General features: G+C 49.1%; 1 protein-coding gene across 5 annotated transcripts in view; it reads right to left on the bottom strand.

Annotated features, from left to right (window-relative positions):
* The window catches only part of DHX35 (DEAH-box helicase 35), a 782,267-nt gene that overhangs the window by 688,826 nt on the left and 74,269 nt on the right, over nucleotides 1-19,172 (bottom strand). For 4 of the 5 annotated variants that reach the window (XR_010132262.1, XR_010132260.1, XR_010132261.1 and 1 more), the window contains exons 21-22: nucleotides 16,350-16,461; nucleotides 12,076-12,190 (exon numbers count right to left, since the gene is read on the bottom strand). Coding sequence is in view for 1 of the 5 variants with exons in the window: in XM_004062147.5 (XP_004062195.3) it covers nucleotides 12,146-12,190; nucleotides 16,350-16,461 (157 nt within the window). In the remaining 4 variants the exon portion in view is untranslated. Of the gene's footprint in view, nucleotides 1-10,967; nucleotides 12,191-16,349; nucleotides 16,462-19,172 lie in introns of those variants that run through there. The other variant, XM_004062147.5, reaches the window with a different exon arrangement.

Raw genomic sequence — 19,172 nt, 5'->3', positions numbered from 1 at the left:
TCCTGAGGGCTGGCTTTTGACCCCTCTCCCGCACCCACCCCAACTCCACTCTGAAGGACCCTGGCAGGCCACGTCAATAATTAGAACTCCATAAAGGTTTGCTGGTGTTGATTTTTGTCGTTGCTTTTTGAACTGGGCCTGTAAAATGGAGAGGTTCATACCTTCCTTGGTGAAGTGGTCAAGATTTAAAGACTTGGTGAGTACAGTATAGCTTCTTGCAACGTGGACAGAGAAGGGGACACCGTCACGAGACGTGCGGGGGCTCTTTTCACTCCGAGGCGCTCAGACCGGGACTGAGCCGCTGTGGGCGTGCCCGGTGGGCAGGCGGTGAGCTCGCACCGGGCAAGAAACGGGTCTGACCCCTCCCCGCACTCACCCCCACCCCCTCCCTGGGCGCTCGCAGGACCCGAAGCAGCGCAAGGGCGTCCTGGCTGCGCAAACGCGGGGCTCCAGCGCCGCCGACCGGCCGCCGTGTGCAACGCCGACCTGGAAGTCTCGCCGTCTCTGCCTGCGCTGGGGACGCGCGGGACACCCGGTTCCGGGAATCCCGGTGGGGGTCCGACCTTGCTGGGCGCAGGGAACGCGGCTCTGCAGGACGGGCTGCCGCCGAGGGCATCGGCAAGCTTCGGGGTGTGGACCGTGCCTGCGCCCGCTGCATCCGTTTTGGGCAAGGCTGTGGCTTTTTGAGCCTCCCTCTTTGCGGAGGGTGGGAATTCGACTTCTCCCACCGCAGCGTCCCTGCAATCTCGTTCTCGACGACGTCCCAGCCTCCCTTCTAGTCCAGTCCCACCCCCAACATTCCTCCTACCCTACTCGCTGGACACTTCCCGCAATTCCAAATCCCCGCGTGTGGCTCATCCACGTGGAAACCCTTCAGAGCTCCTGGTTGTCGCATAAAACGTTGCTTTCATATTAAAACGAACATGGATTCTGGGAGGCAGAGGCTGGACGATCCCTTGGGCCCAGGAGTTGAAGGTTACAGTGAGCCATGATCCCCACTGCACTCCAGCCTGGGCAACAGATCGAGATTCTATGTCAGAAAAATAAAAAATAAATAAAAAGTAAATAAAACTAACATGGATCAGACAGAATGAAATTGAGAGAATGTGGAGCTGCCCATCTCAGAGCCACCAAGCCCCTAGGAGTCACAGGGGAAGGAGACTCCCAGAGCTCCTGCAAGCCAGCCAAGAGGGGGCCCATTCTCCCAGGGAAACAGCATTGTCAAGGTGGGCTCTGTCTCCAAACCAAGCTCCAGAAGCCAGGTCAGGAATTGGGACAGGGCACAGGAGGGACAGCTTGTCTATGCTCCTGCATGTCTGGGCCTCAGCTGACAGTGACCCAGAAGGCTGGGCCCTGGAAGAGCTGGGCCAGAGGACCCACTTCTCAGATGGTATCATGGACCACAGCCCATGAGTGGCCTCTCCAGCATCCTGGTATCAGGTAGCTGGCTTGCTCGGGTGGCAGTGTCCCAGCAAGCCAGGCAGGAGCTGCATGGCCTTTCGTGACCCAGCCTCAGAAGTCACACCACATCACTTCACACAACCCTGGGTCAAAACCACTACCAACCTGGCCAGATTCATGAGAGGGACATAGACCCCACCTCTGCATGGGAGGCATGTCAAAGAATCTGTGAGAAAAAAAAAAAAAAAAAAAAGCACGGCACCAATCTGTTTTTTTTTTTTTTTTTTTAGACAAGGTCTCGCTGTGTTGATCAGGCTGACATGCAGTGGTACAACTGATCACAGCTCACTGCAGCCTCAAACTCCTGGGCTCAAGTGACTTTTCCGCCTCAACCTCATGAGTAGCTAGGGCTGGAGGCACACATACCACACTCGGCTAATTTTTTAAATTATTATTTTTTTGTACAGGCAGGGCCTATGTTGCCCAGGCTGGTCTCAAACTCCTGGCCTCAAGCCATCCTCTAGCCTCAGCCTTCCAAAGTGCTAGGATTATAGGCATGAGCCACCATGCCCAGCTCCATCTGGAAACTATGGTTTTGTGGCCTAGGGAAGGTCTCACCTGGATAAGGTATCACCTATGTTTCACCTCCAAACTCAGGTGCTCCCTCCAGAAATGGCACTGGTCTCTCCATCCCCACTGGATGAAAGATGGCCAAGAGAGACCTCCCTGAACCAGTTGCAACAGCTCAGGGCCATGACAGGATGAGGCCATGGAAAGGGGACACTGCAGGAGATGGCAGAAAAAGCAACATGATTTGCCTCAACTTATCATTTCTTAAATCCAGACACAGGGAAGGGAGGGGAAGTGGGGGACACACAAGGAATAATGGGGGGAATCAAGGCACTGGGAGAAGAGTTCTTATAGTGCCTCTGCCCTTCCATATCTGCTCTGTCAGGTTGTCAGAAGCAAGGGACCAGAAACACGGTCCACTTCCCCTGAGCCCATTGCCAGGAGTGGACAGCAGTGTGGGGACTCACTGCCTCCATGTGGCCAGCAGAGGGCAGCATAGCGCTGCTCTGCTGCATCAGATGCCTGGCAACTTGGCAGGGCCAGTCTGGAGGACTCAGGACTCAACAGGACCAGACTCAGGACCCTCCACATCCCTGGCTAAGGACGGGCTGCAGCCTGGATGTGGGTCATGTTTTAGCACGTGAGCTCCAGGGAAGCAGGGACTGTGCTGTGTGTGCAGTGGTCTCTTATCTGCAAGTGCTTCTGGGTGTCCAGTGTCAGTGAGTTGTGTTGTGAAGGGCACAAAGGTGTCCATCAGATTGTTCCTGGGTGGTTCTGAGCAGTGTGTGTGTCCTGATGCCAACACTCATCTGGTGTCCAGCAGCTCCACGGGCCTTCCACTCACTGCTCCCCCTGAAAACTCCAGTGTCCCGAGCCCCAGGGCCAGGCGGGCCCCACTCTGGGCCTCTGTGCACCCCCACCCCCTGACATGGTCCTCCCCTCTGCTTAGGTCCTGGTCACCTCTGGCCTCTGCCCATCTTGAGGGTGGGGGCCCTCATCACCGCATCTGGTTCTTTCCAGGGGTGACTTCCTATCTCCCTTGTTTAATAAAAGGAGTCCACCTTGAAGGAGATGCGGGGACCTGCACACCACGGCACCAGGGAGGCTGGGATGGGCATGGAGGGAGGGGCAGCGGGTGCCCTCTGTGACACACGTGGAGGGAGCAGAGGCTCCTGTTTCCTGAGCAACCCCTGACCCAGCTCCTTTCTGGAATTTTACAATGGAGCTCACTGTGGCACCTGTGCACATGGAAGGACAGGAGGGAGGGAGGGAGGGAGAGGGAAGGAAGGAAGGAAGGCTTGCTGGTTTTAAGTTATTATTACCCCATTGCACTGGTAAGGAAACTGAGTTGAAGACAAAATTATGTCTTTCCAAGGGTCACAAAGTTATCTAATTTTGGGTGTGGGGCTTAAACCAGGTCTCCTCCAGACCCAAAAGAGTATATCCTAAATGATCCCATGTGTATGAAATTCTAGAAAAGGCAAAGTTAGCCCATAGTGACAGAAAGCAGAATAGTGATGCCTGAGGCTGGGGGCAAAGTCGGGGTGGTTGTTGACTACAAAAGATCACGAGAAACTTTTTGGGTGAAAATGTTCTATGTTTGATTTTGGTGGTCACTGTGGTGTATTGATTTGTCAAAACATATTGACTATCCAATTAAATGAGTGCACTTATTACATGTGAATTATACCTCATTAAAGGTGGTCGTTTTTTAATTCGGATCTTCTGACTTGGACCTCAGTGCTCCTGTCCTCCCTACTCAGATGATGCCTAGCTGTGGTGTCACTAATCTGGGTCCTGTGGCCTGTAAGGGTTATTCGCATACCCAAAGGGTGTCCGAATTCCATCTGTGCATGAACAAGATCAATCAAGAGAGGCTGTGGGGATGCAAAGCCCGTTTGTCCTAATCCTGGCTGGGGCAACAGACTAATCAATTGGCAAAAATCCCATGTGAAAAATTTAACTCTCATGCCTATAATCCCAGCACTTTGGGAGGCTGAGATGAAAAGATCGCTTGAGTCCAGGAGTTCGAGATCAGCCTGGGTAACATAGTGAAACCCCGCCTCTAAAAAAAAAAAAAAAAAAAAGTTAACTCCATCTATGCCCACTAAGAACAGGGCCAGGCATCATCACAGTTCAGGAGAAGTGACCTTGGTTTATTAATCTGGGGACAGGAAACCTACCCTGTCTCCCTAGAAGCTGAGTTCCCACGACCCCATCACCACTGGGTCAGGAAATCACCCCAGAATCTGCCCTCTTTCTGAGTCTGCAACTGAAGTCGGGAAGACCAAGGGTGATTTAGAACACCCTTCTCCAAGCAATGTAAAGCTTGGAGTAAGACTTACATTGAACAAGTTCCCTGGTGGTCTCTTCCAGTTTGCATGCTGCCTCACTAACCTGGCCCAGATTTCTGCCTCCTACCAGGCAATCTTTGGAAAAGCAGACACCAGTGCTAATTAAACTGGTTCTAAATGATCAGTAAGCCCAAGAGAGAGGAGAGAGCCACATCTGGGTGTAGCAAACACAGCTCAAGTCTACATGCTCCTCGGATGGCAAAAGCTCATCAGGATCTTCAAAGCCTTGGTGTATCCAGTTCTCTTTCGCCTCCTGAAGGCCAAAGGCTCAGAAGCACAGTGCCAAGTGCCGAAGTGGAGGGAACAAGAGTCCCTATGGGCTGAGAGCATAAATTCCAACCTAAGGATACTGATCAGCAGGAAGGACTTAAATGACACTGTCTGTCCTACTGGTTCCTGCCTTGGAAGTATGAAGGCGCTCTGCCCAGATAAATCCTATAAGCTACCCTCCATTTTAGTAGCCTATTTAATCATAAACTGGGGAGGGCTTTTCCAGTGAGTTCCTTCACCTCTACTGAAAGGGGCCACGGGGCTGCATGTCTTTGACTCCTTGGTGATTAGACAAGCTCTGCGGCTGTTGCTGGCTTTCAGATTGCCGATGAAAATTAACTGTACCATGGGGCATGTAGAATAAACACGAGTTAAAAGGGTGTCCCAAGGAGATCATTCTGAGTAAAAATCGCTGTGATAGGGAAAAAAAGCATCAAAATGTCTCATGTTGTTGGCCGACTCACTCCATCCAGGGTAGAAGTGGTTCCTGCCAGAATATGAGCTTGGAGGTGGGAGGCAGGCTCCTGAAGCCAACTCCACAACCTCCTGCCTCCCGGGGCCACTGGTGAGCAGGTCTAAAACCTTAGACAAGAAGGGCTATGTGTCCTAAAATCCACATCTCCTCCAGATGAACACTTGAGGCTCCTTCTCCCCATCTTACTTCATTTTACATTTTCTTTTATTGCCAATCCTTGTGTCCTACCCCCACCCCCACAGGCAACACTTGCGATGCACATCTTGTTTGTACATATTTTTGCAATCGTATTGGTTTTGTGTGCATGTAGTTTTAGTCTCCATGAACAGGACTATCACATCAGTTTCTTTTTTTTTTTCTTTTTTTTTTTTTTTTTTGAGATGGACTCTCGCCCTGTCGCCAGGCTGGAGTGCAGTGGCACGATCTTGGCTCACTGCAACCTCAGCCTCCCAGGTTCAAGTGATTCTCCTGCCTCAGCCTCCCACGTACCTGGGACTACAGGTGCACACCACCACATCCAGCTAGTTTTTGTACTTTTAGTAGAGACAGGGTTTCACCATGTTGGCCAGGATGGTCTCAATCTCTTGACCTTGTGATTTGCCCGCCTCAGCCTCCCAAAGTGCTGGGATTACAGCAGTTTCTTAATTCTTCCACTCAGCTATTTCTCAGGTCTGTGTTCTATGAACCTGCTCTGTACTGATCCACAGTGTCATCCAATACACTGTCCCTGCACACCTCCCAGGGATGGACATTAGTCCCCACCCCATCCATCACACCAGTAAGCATCCTTACATGTGTCTCCTAAGGACCCGGGTGAGAATTTTGTTGGGAACAGACCCCCAGAAGCAGAGTTTCTGGGCTGTGGGGCAGGAACACACATGAGTAGTCCCAGGTGGCTCTCCAGGACTGCTGTACCAGCTGTGCACAGAGGCCGCCGCATCTCCATCCGCCACCTTTCCACTGTGTTGCTAATCTCATTGGTGGAGTGATGTCTAATTGTTGCTTTAGCTTGTGTTTTTCTGATGACTAACTTTGAATATCTCTTCGGTGGTTTGGTGGAGTTTTGGGTCTGCCCCTATACATTGCCTTCCATTCCCTGTGCCCATTTTTTTCTGCTGGAGTTGTCTTTTCACTGGTGATTTACAGGAGCTCCTTGTACATTCCTGACATTTAATCCTTTGTTTGGAATACCTTCCCCCAGCTCCCACACCTACAGGTAGGCCTTTTGCCAACCACTAAAGCAAATTAAGCATAACAAGAAATGAAGAGGCCGGGTGCGGTGGCTCACGCCTGTAATCCCAGCACTTTGGGAGGCCAAGGCGGGCGGATCACGAGGTCAGGAGATCAAGACCACGGTGAAACCCCATCTCTACTAAAAAATACAAAACATTAGCCAGGCACAGTGGCGGGTGCCTGTAGTCCCAGCTACTCAGGAGGCTGAGGCAGGAGAATGGCGTGAACCCGGGAGGCGGAGCTTACAGTGAGCCCAGATCATGCCACTGCACTCCAGCCTGGGCAACAGAGCGAGACTCCGTCTCAAAAAAAAAAAAGAAATGAAGAGAAGGGGGGCAAAGGAAGTAAAATAAAATGGGAAGTCAACTGTTGAGTTTTAAACTAATACACTAAAGTGGAAGATGAAAATCACAGAAAAGGCCAGACATAGTGGCTCACACCTGTAATCCCAGCACTTTGGGAGGCCGAGGTAGGTGGATCACTAGAGCTCAGGAGTTCGAGACCAGCCTGTGCAACATCAAGAAACCCCGTCTTTACTAGCTACCGGGGAGGCTGAGATGGGAGGATCACTTGAGCCCAGGAGGCCGAGGCAGCAGTGAGCCCATATTTCACCACTGCACTCCAGCCTGGGTGACAGAGCGAGACTCTGTATCAAAACAAAACAAAAAGAAACAAAAGAAGATCACAGAAGAAAATATTTATAGAACCACAACAACAAAACTAAATGAGACTTTTTGTGCCTAAATGTCCAAAATAATAGTTAAACAAACAAGCAGAGTACAAAAAAGACCAAGACGTTAACATAAATGTCGAGGAAAAAATACTTTTGAAGAGCATTAAAAATAAACACGACTGCATTCTTTTTAAAACTTCGCAGTAAAAAGGAAAATAATGCAGAGGTCAGAGAGGTGGAGATTAAAGGGGTGAGGCATACCCATGAGGAAAAACAAAAAAACAACAGCAAAGGGAAAACACAGGGACAGCAGACACCAAGCAAACTGAAGACCGCACTTGAAAACAGAACAAGCCTAAAATGCGGGGAAGAAAAGCAACCAGAGAACGAGGCTAAAATAAACAGCCTGAGGGTGAGCTGGTAAGGCCTTATCAGCCAGCTCCTGCTCTCCTGGGGTCCGGGGCGATGTAGAGGCTGATGGCAGTGGTGGGGACGCAGAAAGGAACTCTGGCGACCTTTGGGTCCTATATGGGTCCGCCCATCAGGCTGAGGCCAGCAAAGAACCTGGCTAGGACATTCATACTTGGAGCCACTGATGAGGCCATGGTCAAGAAGCCATGGGCAGTAGCCTGTGCTGGTCGTTCACCTGGCTATGGAGATCCTGGGGTATTAAATCCTGTGCCTGCACCACCCCTCCCTTGTGAACCTCCCAGCCTCCCTAGCCTGCTCATTGCCTTCAGGAGAACCCACAAGTGGGAGCGGTGGCCATGTGTGCCAGAGGGCCTGGGGGAACGCTGCGCTGGGAATCTCTTTGGCCGCGCTTAAGCAGGCAAGGAGATGCCCTGTTCCAGCAAGTCCAATGCCACCCAAGAGTGCAAAAGGGAACACCGCCAGGATTCACCAGAGACGTCAACGTGTCATCCTTGCTTGCTGGAGGGAGCAATGACTGTGAGGACCCAGGGACAAGCCCTCTCCAGACCGTCTGCCACGCAAATTCCACCTGGTCATCCACAGTAGCCAGCTGTTGGTGCAATTATTTGATTGGCTATTTCCAGTTCCAATGACTCAGAAAAAAAGAAAAAAAAAACAGATTAAACTGACAAGAAATCCAGAGTTCCATCATCCTGTTTCATCACAAATTAGAAGGCTGAGGAGAAAATTCAGATGAATCATTGGAGAGTGGAAAATATCTGATCTTATCTTGAGGTGAAAAAGGGATATGGGGCTGAGACTTGCCAACTCGAATTCTTCCAGGGGATAGAAATGTCCCCCAGCGGCGCCAAAGTTCACTTGAAACCCAGGTGGGTGCTTGGCAGTTCAGATCTACTTCCCAGAATGATGATGTTGGTGCTGATGCTGCCAGATGCCCTGCCCGGCCCACTCAGCCACAACCCAGTAGTTCCCAGACTTGAGGATTACATCAGTTTTCGTTTCATCATTTTGAATTGGTTTTTAATTGGGTGATAGATGAACGACTGTTGACATTTTATTTTTCCAAAGAAAACATTAAAAAATAAAACCACCATCTACTATCACCATTGTTTCCTAAAAGCATCTTAGCACCAAGAAAAGACTAAAGGATGGCCGGGCAAGGTGGCTCATGCCTGTAATCCCAGCACTTTGGGAGGCCAAAGCAGGCAGATCACTTGAGGTCACGAGTTTGAGACCAGCCTGGCCAACACAATGAAACCCTGTCTCCACTGAAAATACAAAAATTAGCTGGGTGTGGTGGCAGGTGCCTGTAATCCCAGCTACTTGGGAGACTGAGGCAGGAGAATCGCTTGAACCTGGGAAGCGGAGGTTGCAGTGAGCCGAGATCATGCCACTGCACTCTAGCCTGGGTGACAGAGCAAGAGTCTGACTCAAAAAAAAAATAAAAAATAAAAAACACTAAAGGATGGTCTTTTATAGAGAATAAACTTAAGCTTTATAAAATGCTCATTACTACACATTCCTCATTTTTGCAGGACTCAGGAAAATTCATAGTGAGCTGACATTGATGCCTGCTGCCACAACCTGCCTGGGGAAGAATCCCAACCCCACAGATCTGTGTTCTGGGGAAACACATAAGGGGAATTGGGCTGGGGTCTAAGCACACTTGTGAAGAAAGAATTTATCAGCTTTCACTCAGACCTGACGCTCTGATCTCGAAGCTCTGATCTCCCCACTGGGGGCTATCTGTCCATTGGGCTGCATGTCTTCACATCTTCAACTCCTGTCCCAGGATTCCCAAGCCCACCACTTCATCAGAACCACCCAAGATGGGGCTTTTACAACTTAACAGCTTCCCAGGCCTCACTGCCAGACATCCAGTCTTGTGGCTCCAGGATGGAGTCTTGTGGTTTTCCAGATTTAGGCCCCTTGGCCTGCGCCTCCCTCCCCCAGCCACCCAACCCTCCGTCTGGTCAGCAGCAGACATTCTTGCCCAGGCTAGGAGATATGTCAGCCACACTGTCAGCGCCGGGCCCTGGAAAACTGAGCTGAGGTCAGGGCTGGAGTGCTGGGGACAACCCAGCACTGAATGGCAGGGCCCAGCCGATGAAGCTGGAGCAGCACTGGTAGTAGGCTGTGCTGACACCAGGACAAAACAGTGGAGATGGGAGCACGGAGCTGGGGCACTAGGCAGCTCTCCAAGTTCATGGCCCACATGAAATGCTCAGCAGTGCGGGGATGGCCAGGAAAGAACATGAGAGCAGTCTGTCCTTTCACCAGGAAAGCATCTTGTCGTGGGGAAGTCCCTGTGGATACAGCCCTGGCCTTAACAACCCCTACTGGACCTCTGCCATCTCCTGCCACCTTGTCCTTCTCGCGCGCCCAGCTCCATCCTGGTCCACTCATCTGGTTACTTGTTGTCAAGTGTCTCCGCCTCATCACTGTGCCATGCACATGGCCTGAGGGCTCAACATTTGCTGGCTGGACTGAGCGGCGCACTGGCTGAACCAGGGGCTCCCTGTGACGACAATGTCCAACCCCCGGGGAAGCCAGCTATGGCAGAAAACTGGCAGGGTCTCTGCAAGCCACCAACACAGAAAGCTGCCATCTCTGGGCCTACAGGGCACCACCGCCTCCAAGCTTTCCAGCGCCAGCTTCTCTCTGCCCTCTCACTTGCTCCAAAGGGAAGACACAGCAATGCTGTGGGGAATTTTACTAGCAGTATCTGAAGACCTGTGTGGAGCCCGAGGGGACTAATTCTGTGGAAGTACTGGGGGACAGTCTGTGAGGTACTAGGCCCTGCTGTCACATCTGTGGGCTGACAGTGGGAACAGGGACACAGACCTGCAACAGACAAAGTCAAAAGCTCTCATCTCTCTCACCCAGGCCGGGCCCCACTCCCTGGTGAGTTGCGTGGTCCCAGCCTTAACCACCCCTACTGCAAAGGGGCCTCCCCATGGGCCCAGGATTTTGCAGTTGCTTCGGACAGCAAGGACCTGTCCCACCCATCACAGACTGTGACATAACACAGGACACAACACTGGGGGGTGTCGCCTGGGGAGGGCTGCCTTCTGAGAGGTGGAGGGACAGAGGGGAGGCATGTGCTCAGGATCAGGCGCCCAGGGGTAGAGGCAGCGTGCAGGGACGGGCTTGCCTCTGGGTGCTCCCTCCAGATTGTCCGGGCTCCCAGTGGACTCTGGTCTCCAACCTGAGGGTGTGAAACCTGTACCTTTGCCCTTCCACTGCCATATAAGCTTTTTAGGATCAGCCGCAGTCCTAAAGCCAAACTTGAAAAATAATGTTTCTGACCTCTCTACAGGAAGATCCCAACTGGAAACTGGCAAGAATTAGCACCTCTTTGGGACTTCTTTTAAATGTCCCACAGTTTAATCAGGTCTTGAGGTCATTCAGTCACATCATCTTGCTTTAGGGGGCTTCCTGTGTCCCTGAGATCCCAAAGCTGCTGTATGCCACAGCATTAAGTTTCTTAGCTAATGTCAGGCCCTCACTTCGAACGATTCATTAGAACATCTTAACATACAGACATGAAAACCAGGTGTGGGAGGGAAGACATTTACTTTAGGTATAAAGGTTTACTATTATTAACAAGTTATCACTATTATTTACATGTTTATAAAATGGAAATAAAAATGACATACACGTTTGGTGCCAAAAGTGGCACATCCAAACTAATATCAGTATAAAAATAAATTTTCAAGCTATGTGTTTTTAAAATAAAGGTCATTGAAACAGTAAGGGGGAAAAAATCTGCATCTGGCATGTGTTGAAATGCAATCATCATCACAGCAAAGCAGCCCTGGGGCAACAAAACCAGTGCCTGCTGGAAGAACCGCCGCCGCCTGCTCTTGCAAGAACCCAAGCAAACAAACAAAAAAACAAATACACCAGTGATGTTCCTGAGCTACAGAAGTTTAGGGCATCCAAACTGTTGTGAATTCCTGCTAAAGAGGAGGCCCTGTGGGATCTGAGCTGATGAACTCTCCTGAGTGCTCAGCTAGCGTGGCACCAGGACCTGGCACTACACTCTGAGAGGACGCTAAGCCCACTTGTGAAACACAAATCCTCCGCTAACACAAAACAGCGCACGAGTCCTCTCTGTCAATCACCAATCCCTTGCAAGTCTCCTGGCTGCAGATAAACAGGGACAAGCGCTGAGGACAGACAGAAGCCACTGGGTTTGGGAGCCGCTGTGCCCATCAGACATGCCCTTTGGTGGTTTCGGCAGAGATCCCCAATGTTTCGTTCATTCGTAGAGACACACTTGTTCACACCTGGCAGCAGACCTCATTGGTTAACACAGCCGTGGCCCCAGCAGGGAGAGCAAAGCCAGCCCAGCAAACCCTCTGTCCACCCCACATGATGTTTTGGCCTTCAGTGGCTAACTTTCCTCCTTGTTTCCCATAGAGCTGGGCCAGGACTGCGTGCCTGCTGGAAGTGGCATGCTGGGTTAGTGAGCGTGCTGAGTGAGCCAACTCCCACTCTGCCCGCTGCAGCACAGAAGGATGCCTGCCCATGCACAAAGTCCTCCAGGATCCCAGCAAGGATGCAAATGCTGTGGGCAGCGGGAAGAAAGGACTAATGAACAGGCCGCAGCCCCCTTCAGAGCAACCAAACATTCCACAGGAGCTGGTGCCAGCTCACCCCACCTGGGACCAGGGGCAGCAGCATGGAGGAGAGGACGCCAGCACTCCCTGCAGCTGTAGCTGTGGGCTCCTCTCACTGGTCCTGGACCTTGGCCCTTTTGGCTTTCAGAGACAGGTGCTGCAACAGAAGAGAAGACACTACAGTTGGGGTTGATTAGACAAAGAAACCAGACTGCAACATAATCCCCATATGAATGACCACATCAAATCTTCCATCTGGTCCACACCTTCCCAGTAAATGCTGAGCTGTTCATGAAATAGCCTGGAAGGAAAAAGCCCAAGTGGCCAATGAAGAGGCTGACCTGAATTCAGCCTCCAGCAACCCGAGGCCCAAGCCACAGCGGCTGAAGCTGGTTATACAAGGCTCTGCGGAAGCTGTCAAGGAAAGGTTTTCTTTTTGAGACACGACTCTCCCTCTGCTGCAGCCTAGAGGACAGCACCGCAGCCAGACAACTGTGCTCAGGAGACTGGGCTCAGTCTGGAAGTGACCTCAAATCTCCAAGAAGTTCCTGACAATAGTCAAGAAAAATTATCCTCTCTTTAGGAACAAGGAAGTCAATTCACCAAGCGTCTCAACACGCCAGGTACCCATGCTCAAGGATGGAGATAAAGACGCGGCCTCTGCCCACATGGAGGGTACAAGCTTGCTGGGAAAACAGAAAGGACACCTCCTAGTGACACTTTTTTTTCCCCCCAGAAATGTCACTTTCTACCATTATGAATAACATGAAGCACAATATTATAATCATAGGCATCAGATAATAGGATTGGAAAATGAAGTATTTTTTACATTCTAAAGCAAAGCCAAAAGTGGCAGAAATCCTTAAATACGCCTTTGAGGCAGAGTGTGTAAATACAAGCTTTTAATGAAAGACCTCCCTCCACTCATCAACTGGCATATACCCGACAGCCCATTACTGATCATCAATAACCAAGAGATCCCTAAGCCATGCCAACTAACACACAGTGGGAGCCTCACATGAGAATGCCCACCCTGACTGCTCCGGAGCTGGTGTGCCCACTTGTTAGCACAGCCACATGGCCCCACAACATCAAGCCGCATCGCCCCCAGAGAGAACTGCAGGCCCTGAAAAAATGGAGGGCGTGAACGAAGACACAGCGCACCACCAGGTATGACGTGAGAGACAACAGAGCGAACAGGACCCGGGTATAAATGAGCTACAAGAACTCAGACTTTCCATCTGCTTACACCTGAGGGAGGACTTCTACAGGCTCTTGCAAAGGCCACGTTAAAAGGGTTTTCCCTAATAATGAAGATATCTCCGAGAATAAGGAAAAATAATTTAAAAGCCAGAAGGCAAATCTCTGAATAGGTCACCCCGTTCTTCCCCTGTCTAGCTGTAGGTCTTGCTGAATTTCTCTGAATTCTCTCTCTACACGTCACCTGATATAACCCCTACAGCTAATGTTAGATATCCACGGCCTTAGCTTGGGGATGGGAGATGACGCCATTGTGCCTGTGGGGCCATTTTTGGTGCTTTTTTCTGGGAAGAATGTTGAATATAAACAAAGCTGACTCTGAACCATTTCAGGCCTCCACACAGGGTGAGAGCAACATTCCGAATAACAGCGGTGATGGAAAGTCTCCAAAGGTGCCAGGAACAGAGCCGTGAATGATCTGTGGGCTGTGGAAGGTTGTGAGGTGCTGCACTGTGTTCAATAAAGGAACATCTACCATACATGGGCAACCCCTGCAGATCTGGAGGTTCTTTGAGAAATCAATCTGCTTTGGACAAGTTAATAGTAGAAGTGCCCTTGGACTATACAGTTAAGAAACAACACAAGTTTCTCTGTGGTTTGGGGACCATCGTTATACAATGAGGTTGTTGTATTAGGTGATTTCTTCTTTTTTTTTTTTTTTAGGACAGTCTTGCTCTGTTGCCTAGGCTGGAGTGCAATGGCGTGATCTCGGCTCACTGCAGCCTCCACCTCCTGGGTTCAAGTGATTCTCCTGCCTCAGCCTCCCAAGTAGCTGGGATTACAGGCACATGCCACCATGCCTGGCTAATTTTTTTATTTTTAGTAGAGACGGGCTTTCACCATGTTGGCCAGGCTGGTCTCGAACTCCTGTCCTCATGTGATCCACCCACCTCAGCCTCCCAAAGTGCTGGGATTACAGGCGTGAGCCACCGTGCTCGGCCGCACTAGGTGATTTCTAAAGGTCTGTCCCAGCCTCTCTAAAAATACTCCGATGACAGTGGAGGTGATGGGCTTAAAAATAAAAAAGCCATTTGGAGAGAAGAGACAAATGAAGAAATTTGGGCTTGTTATTTTCTTCAAACTTCTGAAGCTATTTGCTCTTTAACTTTGTGGGTTTGACCTAAAGAAACTGGAATTTTGAGCTGAGAAGGGAAAATGACTCAGCTTCTGGGCTAATTCTGTTTCCAAGAGTCTAAATGAATCCAAGACAATTTCAGGCTTATCCTTCTCTGGCTGTCTGCATCTTCTTACTTTAACAGGCATTTTGACCACTGCACCATTCCTCTTTCAACCTCTAGTTTACCTTTCTGATCCCTTCTCTTGACTCCTGAAGTCTGCTGCTTTCCACCTGAGAGGTTTTGAAGGAAAAGCCTTTCTTTCACCAGGTTTATTCTTATCAACCTAATTCAGCAAAGACCACACACACTGCATTTTTATCAGTCCCTGCAGGCTGATCTGCTTTCTAGCTGAAATATCTGAATTGGGATGTGTGAAGAACTATAAAGGTGTGAAATGGTTTTTGTTTGATTAGATAAAAATTAAATATTATAAAATTTTGAGAGGGCAATTTCCCTTGACTTTGCTGGAGTGGGAGAGATGAGGAGATCCTTCCATTTACAGGGTCACAAATTCAAATGTCTCCAAGAGTGGAGCAGGCAAGTAAGCAAGTGACGTGGGACTACGGCACCTGGCGATGTCACTGACAGCAGGCAGCCACCCCTAAGCCCCTGTGATGCCACCACGTAGGAACGCAAGCCTAGTGTTGCCAGACTAAACATGTCTTTCAAGAGAAACCAGAAATTCATGTTTAATATGAAATCTCCCCAATTTTTAAATGTGGCAATCAATTCAAATATCGCTTTGGAAACACTGTGTAGTCCAATTCTGGCCCTAATGGAGAAAAAGGTTTCAGACTTTCCCTTCTGCTGCAAACAACAGTAAACTTGGGCAAAATATATAAAGCAAGTATTTTCAGGCCACAAACAGCACAGGGCTGTAACCCTTTTAAAAAACGAGCTGGGCGTGGTGGCTCACACCTGTAATCCCAACACTCTGGAAGACCAAGGCGGGCGGATCACCAGAGGTCAGGAGTTCAAGACCAGCCTGGCCAATATGGCAAAACCCTGTCTCTACTAAAAATACAAAAATTAGCCGGGCATGGTGGTGCGCGCCTGTAATCCCAGCTATTAGAGAGGCTGAGGCAGGAGAATCACTTGAACCTGGGAAGCAGAGGTTGCAGTGAGCTGAGATTGTGCCACTGCATTCCAGCCAGGATGACAGAGCAAGACTCTGTCCCAAAAATAAATAAATAAAAATAAAAAACGAACTGGTGGGCATGGTGGCTCACACTTGTAATCCCAGCAATTTGGGAGACCAAGGCAGGAGCACCACTTGAGCCCAGGTATTCGAGACTAGCCTGGGCAACATAGTGAAACCCCATCCCTAAAAAAATTTTTTTTAATTAGCTCAGGCCAGGCCTGCTGGCTCATACCTGTAATCCCAGCACTTTGGGAGGCTGAGGTGGGTGGATCACTTGAGGCCAGGAGTTTGTAACCAGCCTGGCCAACATGGTGAAATCGTTGTCTCTATTAAAAATACAAAAAAAAAAAAAAAAAAAAAAGAAAAAAATGAGCCAGACGTGGTGGCACACACCTGTAATCCCAGCTACATGGGGGCTAAGGCAGGAGAATTGCTTGAATCCGGGAAACGGAGCTTGCAGTGAGCCATGATCGTGCCATTGCACTCCAGCCTGGGTGACAGAGCGAGACTCTGTCTCAAAAAAAAAAAAAAATAGTTTGGAAGAGCAAAAGGAGAAAGAAAGTGATACCTTTTTTTTTTCTTATGAGGTTAGGGGGATTTATTTTTAATTGCACTTCACTATGAATTAAACGCTAGAGTGCTTTCCCAGAATGTTTTGGGGATATGGTAATGGCCTTTCCACCCTATGCACCACTAGGGGGAACACACATAGGGCATTAAATTGGAGGAAAAAAGTACATTAAAAACATGGAGAGGCTGCGAACAGATGGCTGGGCGCAGACTCAGTTCATTCCTACCGTTCCTTGTTGATAGAAGTGTGGAGCCAGCTCCAACAGCCAGGCCGATTCAATGGCAGTCACATCTCTCATGTAGTACTTGGAGGTCTGTATAACTTCGTTATAGATGACCCTGAAATGAGAAAGAAACAAGAGCTAATTTCCCCCCTTGTGATGACAGTCAGGAACCACAGGTAGACATGCTGTTTCCTTTAACAGGTTCTACTCTATGTGCCAGACACTGTGCTAAACACATGCATTTATGTTGCTCACCACAGCCTCAAGGCCTAAGTGCTGGGTAATGGTGTGTCCATTTTTCAGATGAGACTCTAAATCCTCAATGACTTCTGGGACATCTCAGTTATCCGCGAAGGACCTTTCTGGATCCTTCATCTGCATTTACAGAACTCTGAACTGAGCCTAATGACTGTATTAGAAAATGCAGAAATAGAGGCAAAGACTTGCCTGATTCTGAAAGAGGCTGGGAACTGACCGTAAAGAGACACAAAGGAATTTTCTAAAATGATAACAATATTGTATAACTTATGTGAGTCCAGGTTACATGGGCATACACATTTGTCAAAATTCATCTTGCACTGTAAATAAATTATAACTTTAAGGGAAAAAATGTTTCTGAGGCTCAGGTAATAGACAACCAAAGAGCCAAGAGTATAACATCCAGTCCCCTGATTTTAGGTGTGCATATGAGTAGGTATCAGTTTCTGAAACATCCAAAGTGTTAATTCAGGGCTTCCCACGTAACTATAAACATACCAGCCATACTGCGGTTCCCCATCCCTCAAAAACCAGTAAGTGAATCTCAGCTGATGAAAGGAAAAAGGAGGGCCCCCCTGCAAAGAGGCCGTGATGGGGGGGCACTTTCTTTGCCACCTGAATGGTATGGCACGGCTTCAGGCTGGCTCTATTTCCCCAACCTTTCTTTGCCCTTCAGAGCTCCTTAGGAATGAAGCAAAAAAAAGAAAAGCCTTTCTCTTTTAAGCAACTCCCAAATTTAACCACCCAAAATTCAGCAAAAAAAGGATCTAAAATTGAGGTTTTGCATCTCTTTTGATTTAAAAAAAATTTTTTTTAAAGGCAGGGTCTCGCTCTGTCACCCAGGCTAGAGTGCAGTGGTGCAATCATGGCTCACTGAAGCCTCAATCTCCTGGGCTCAAGCGATCCTCCTGTCTCAGTCTCCTGAGTAGCTAGTATTACAGCCATGTGCCACCATGCCTGGCTAATTTTTTTTTTGAGAGTTGAGGTCTGGCTATGGTACCCAGGCTGGTATTGAACTCCTGACCTCAAGCAATCCTCTGGCCTCAGCCTCTCAAAAGTGCTGAGATGACAGGCGTGGGCACTCTTCAAATTATCCTGCACACATGTGTGCATATCCTGACCACATTAGTGTGGTCACTGGGTAACATTTCTAAACCCAGAACCGACCAAGGTGCTTTCAACCTAAGAAACTTCTAGGTCTGCAGTGGCTACAGGATAAATCCGATTCCTTGGTCTAGGGAAATAGAACTCAAACTTTACTGCCCAACAGAAACATCTGGAGGGCTTGTTAAAATGGAGTCCTAGGCCCTAGTCCAGTTTCTGATTGAATGGGACTTCGCATGGCCTGAGAAGCTGCATTTCGTACAAGTTTCCAGGTGATAATGATGCTGGGCTGGAGACCACATTTTGAAAGCTGCAATTCTAGGGTACAAAGTGTTTGACCACAGACCTTCTTGCCTTCAAATCTACAGCTATCTTCTCTCCCTCTCTTCACACACACCCCACCCTTTTTCCCAGGGCTTCTCCATCTTCCAACTGGAGAAGGACAAGCTGTTGTTGTTTTTAAAATTTCCAATCTGGGCCAGGCACAGTGGCTCACGCCTGTAATCCCAGCACTTTGGGAGGCTGAGGTGGGCGGATCACCTGAGGTCAGGAGTTTGAGACCAGCCTGGCCAACATGGCGAAACCCCGTCTCTACTAAAAATACAAAAATTAGCTGGGCGTGGTTGCATGCACCTGTAATCCCAGCTACTCAGGAGGCTGAGGCAGGAGAATCACTTGAACCCCAGAGGTGGAGATTGAAGTGAGCCAAGACCACACCACTGGGCAACAGATTGAGACACTGTCTCAAAAACAGAATGAGACACTGTCTCAAAAAAACAAAATCCAATCCATGGTTGATCAGTACTTTTAATCAGTACTTTTTATTGGTAAAATACAATATAAATGAATTCTAGAAAAATGAAATTGTAAACAAGAAAAATATAAGCCCCCAATTTTTATTATTAAATTGGACAAACATAAACTTAACCATTGAAATGCTATAAAGATGTCTAAAGGCCTACTCTAGACTTCTGTGCTTACCTCTTTCTTCCCAGGCAGTGTTACAGAGCAGCACCATTGCATGGGCCACCCATACCAATGATTCCCCATTTCCCAAACGCATGAGGTTCCTTTATGTTCCATGGCTCTGCCCCTGCTACTTCTCTACCTGGAATGCCCTCCGGGTCCTTTCTGCCTGAACACTCTTGTTTCCAGGTTCAGAATGAATGTTATCTCCTTCATGAAGCCTGCCCTGACTCTCACTGGCACATGATGTGCTGAGCCCAGAACTTCATCCATGCTGCTGGTAAAGCCCTTCCCCTAAGGTAGTTGACTCTGTGTCTGTCTCTATGTCAAAACTGTGGGCTGGGGCCGGGTACAGTGGCTCATGCCTGTAATCCCAGAGCTTTGGGAGGCCAAGGTGGGTGGATCACCTGAGGTCAGGAGTTGGAGACCAGGCTGGCCAACACAGTGAAACCCCATCTCTACTAAAAATACAAAAATTAGCCAGGCATGATTGCACAC

The sequence above is a fragment of the Gorilla gorilla genome, chromosome 21 (assembly GCF_029281585.2).
Source record: "Gorilla gorilla gorilla isolate KB3781 chromosome 21, NHGRI_mGorGor1-v2.1_pri, whole genome shotgun sequence".
Classification (NCBI taxonomy): Eukaryota; Metazoa; Chordata; class Mammalia; order Primates; family Hominidae; genus Gorilla; species Gorilla gorilla.
Note: the sequence above shows the minus strand (reverse complement) of the source record. Positions and strands in the feature narration are given on the sequence as shown.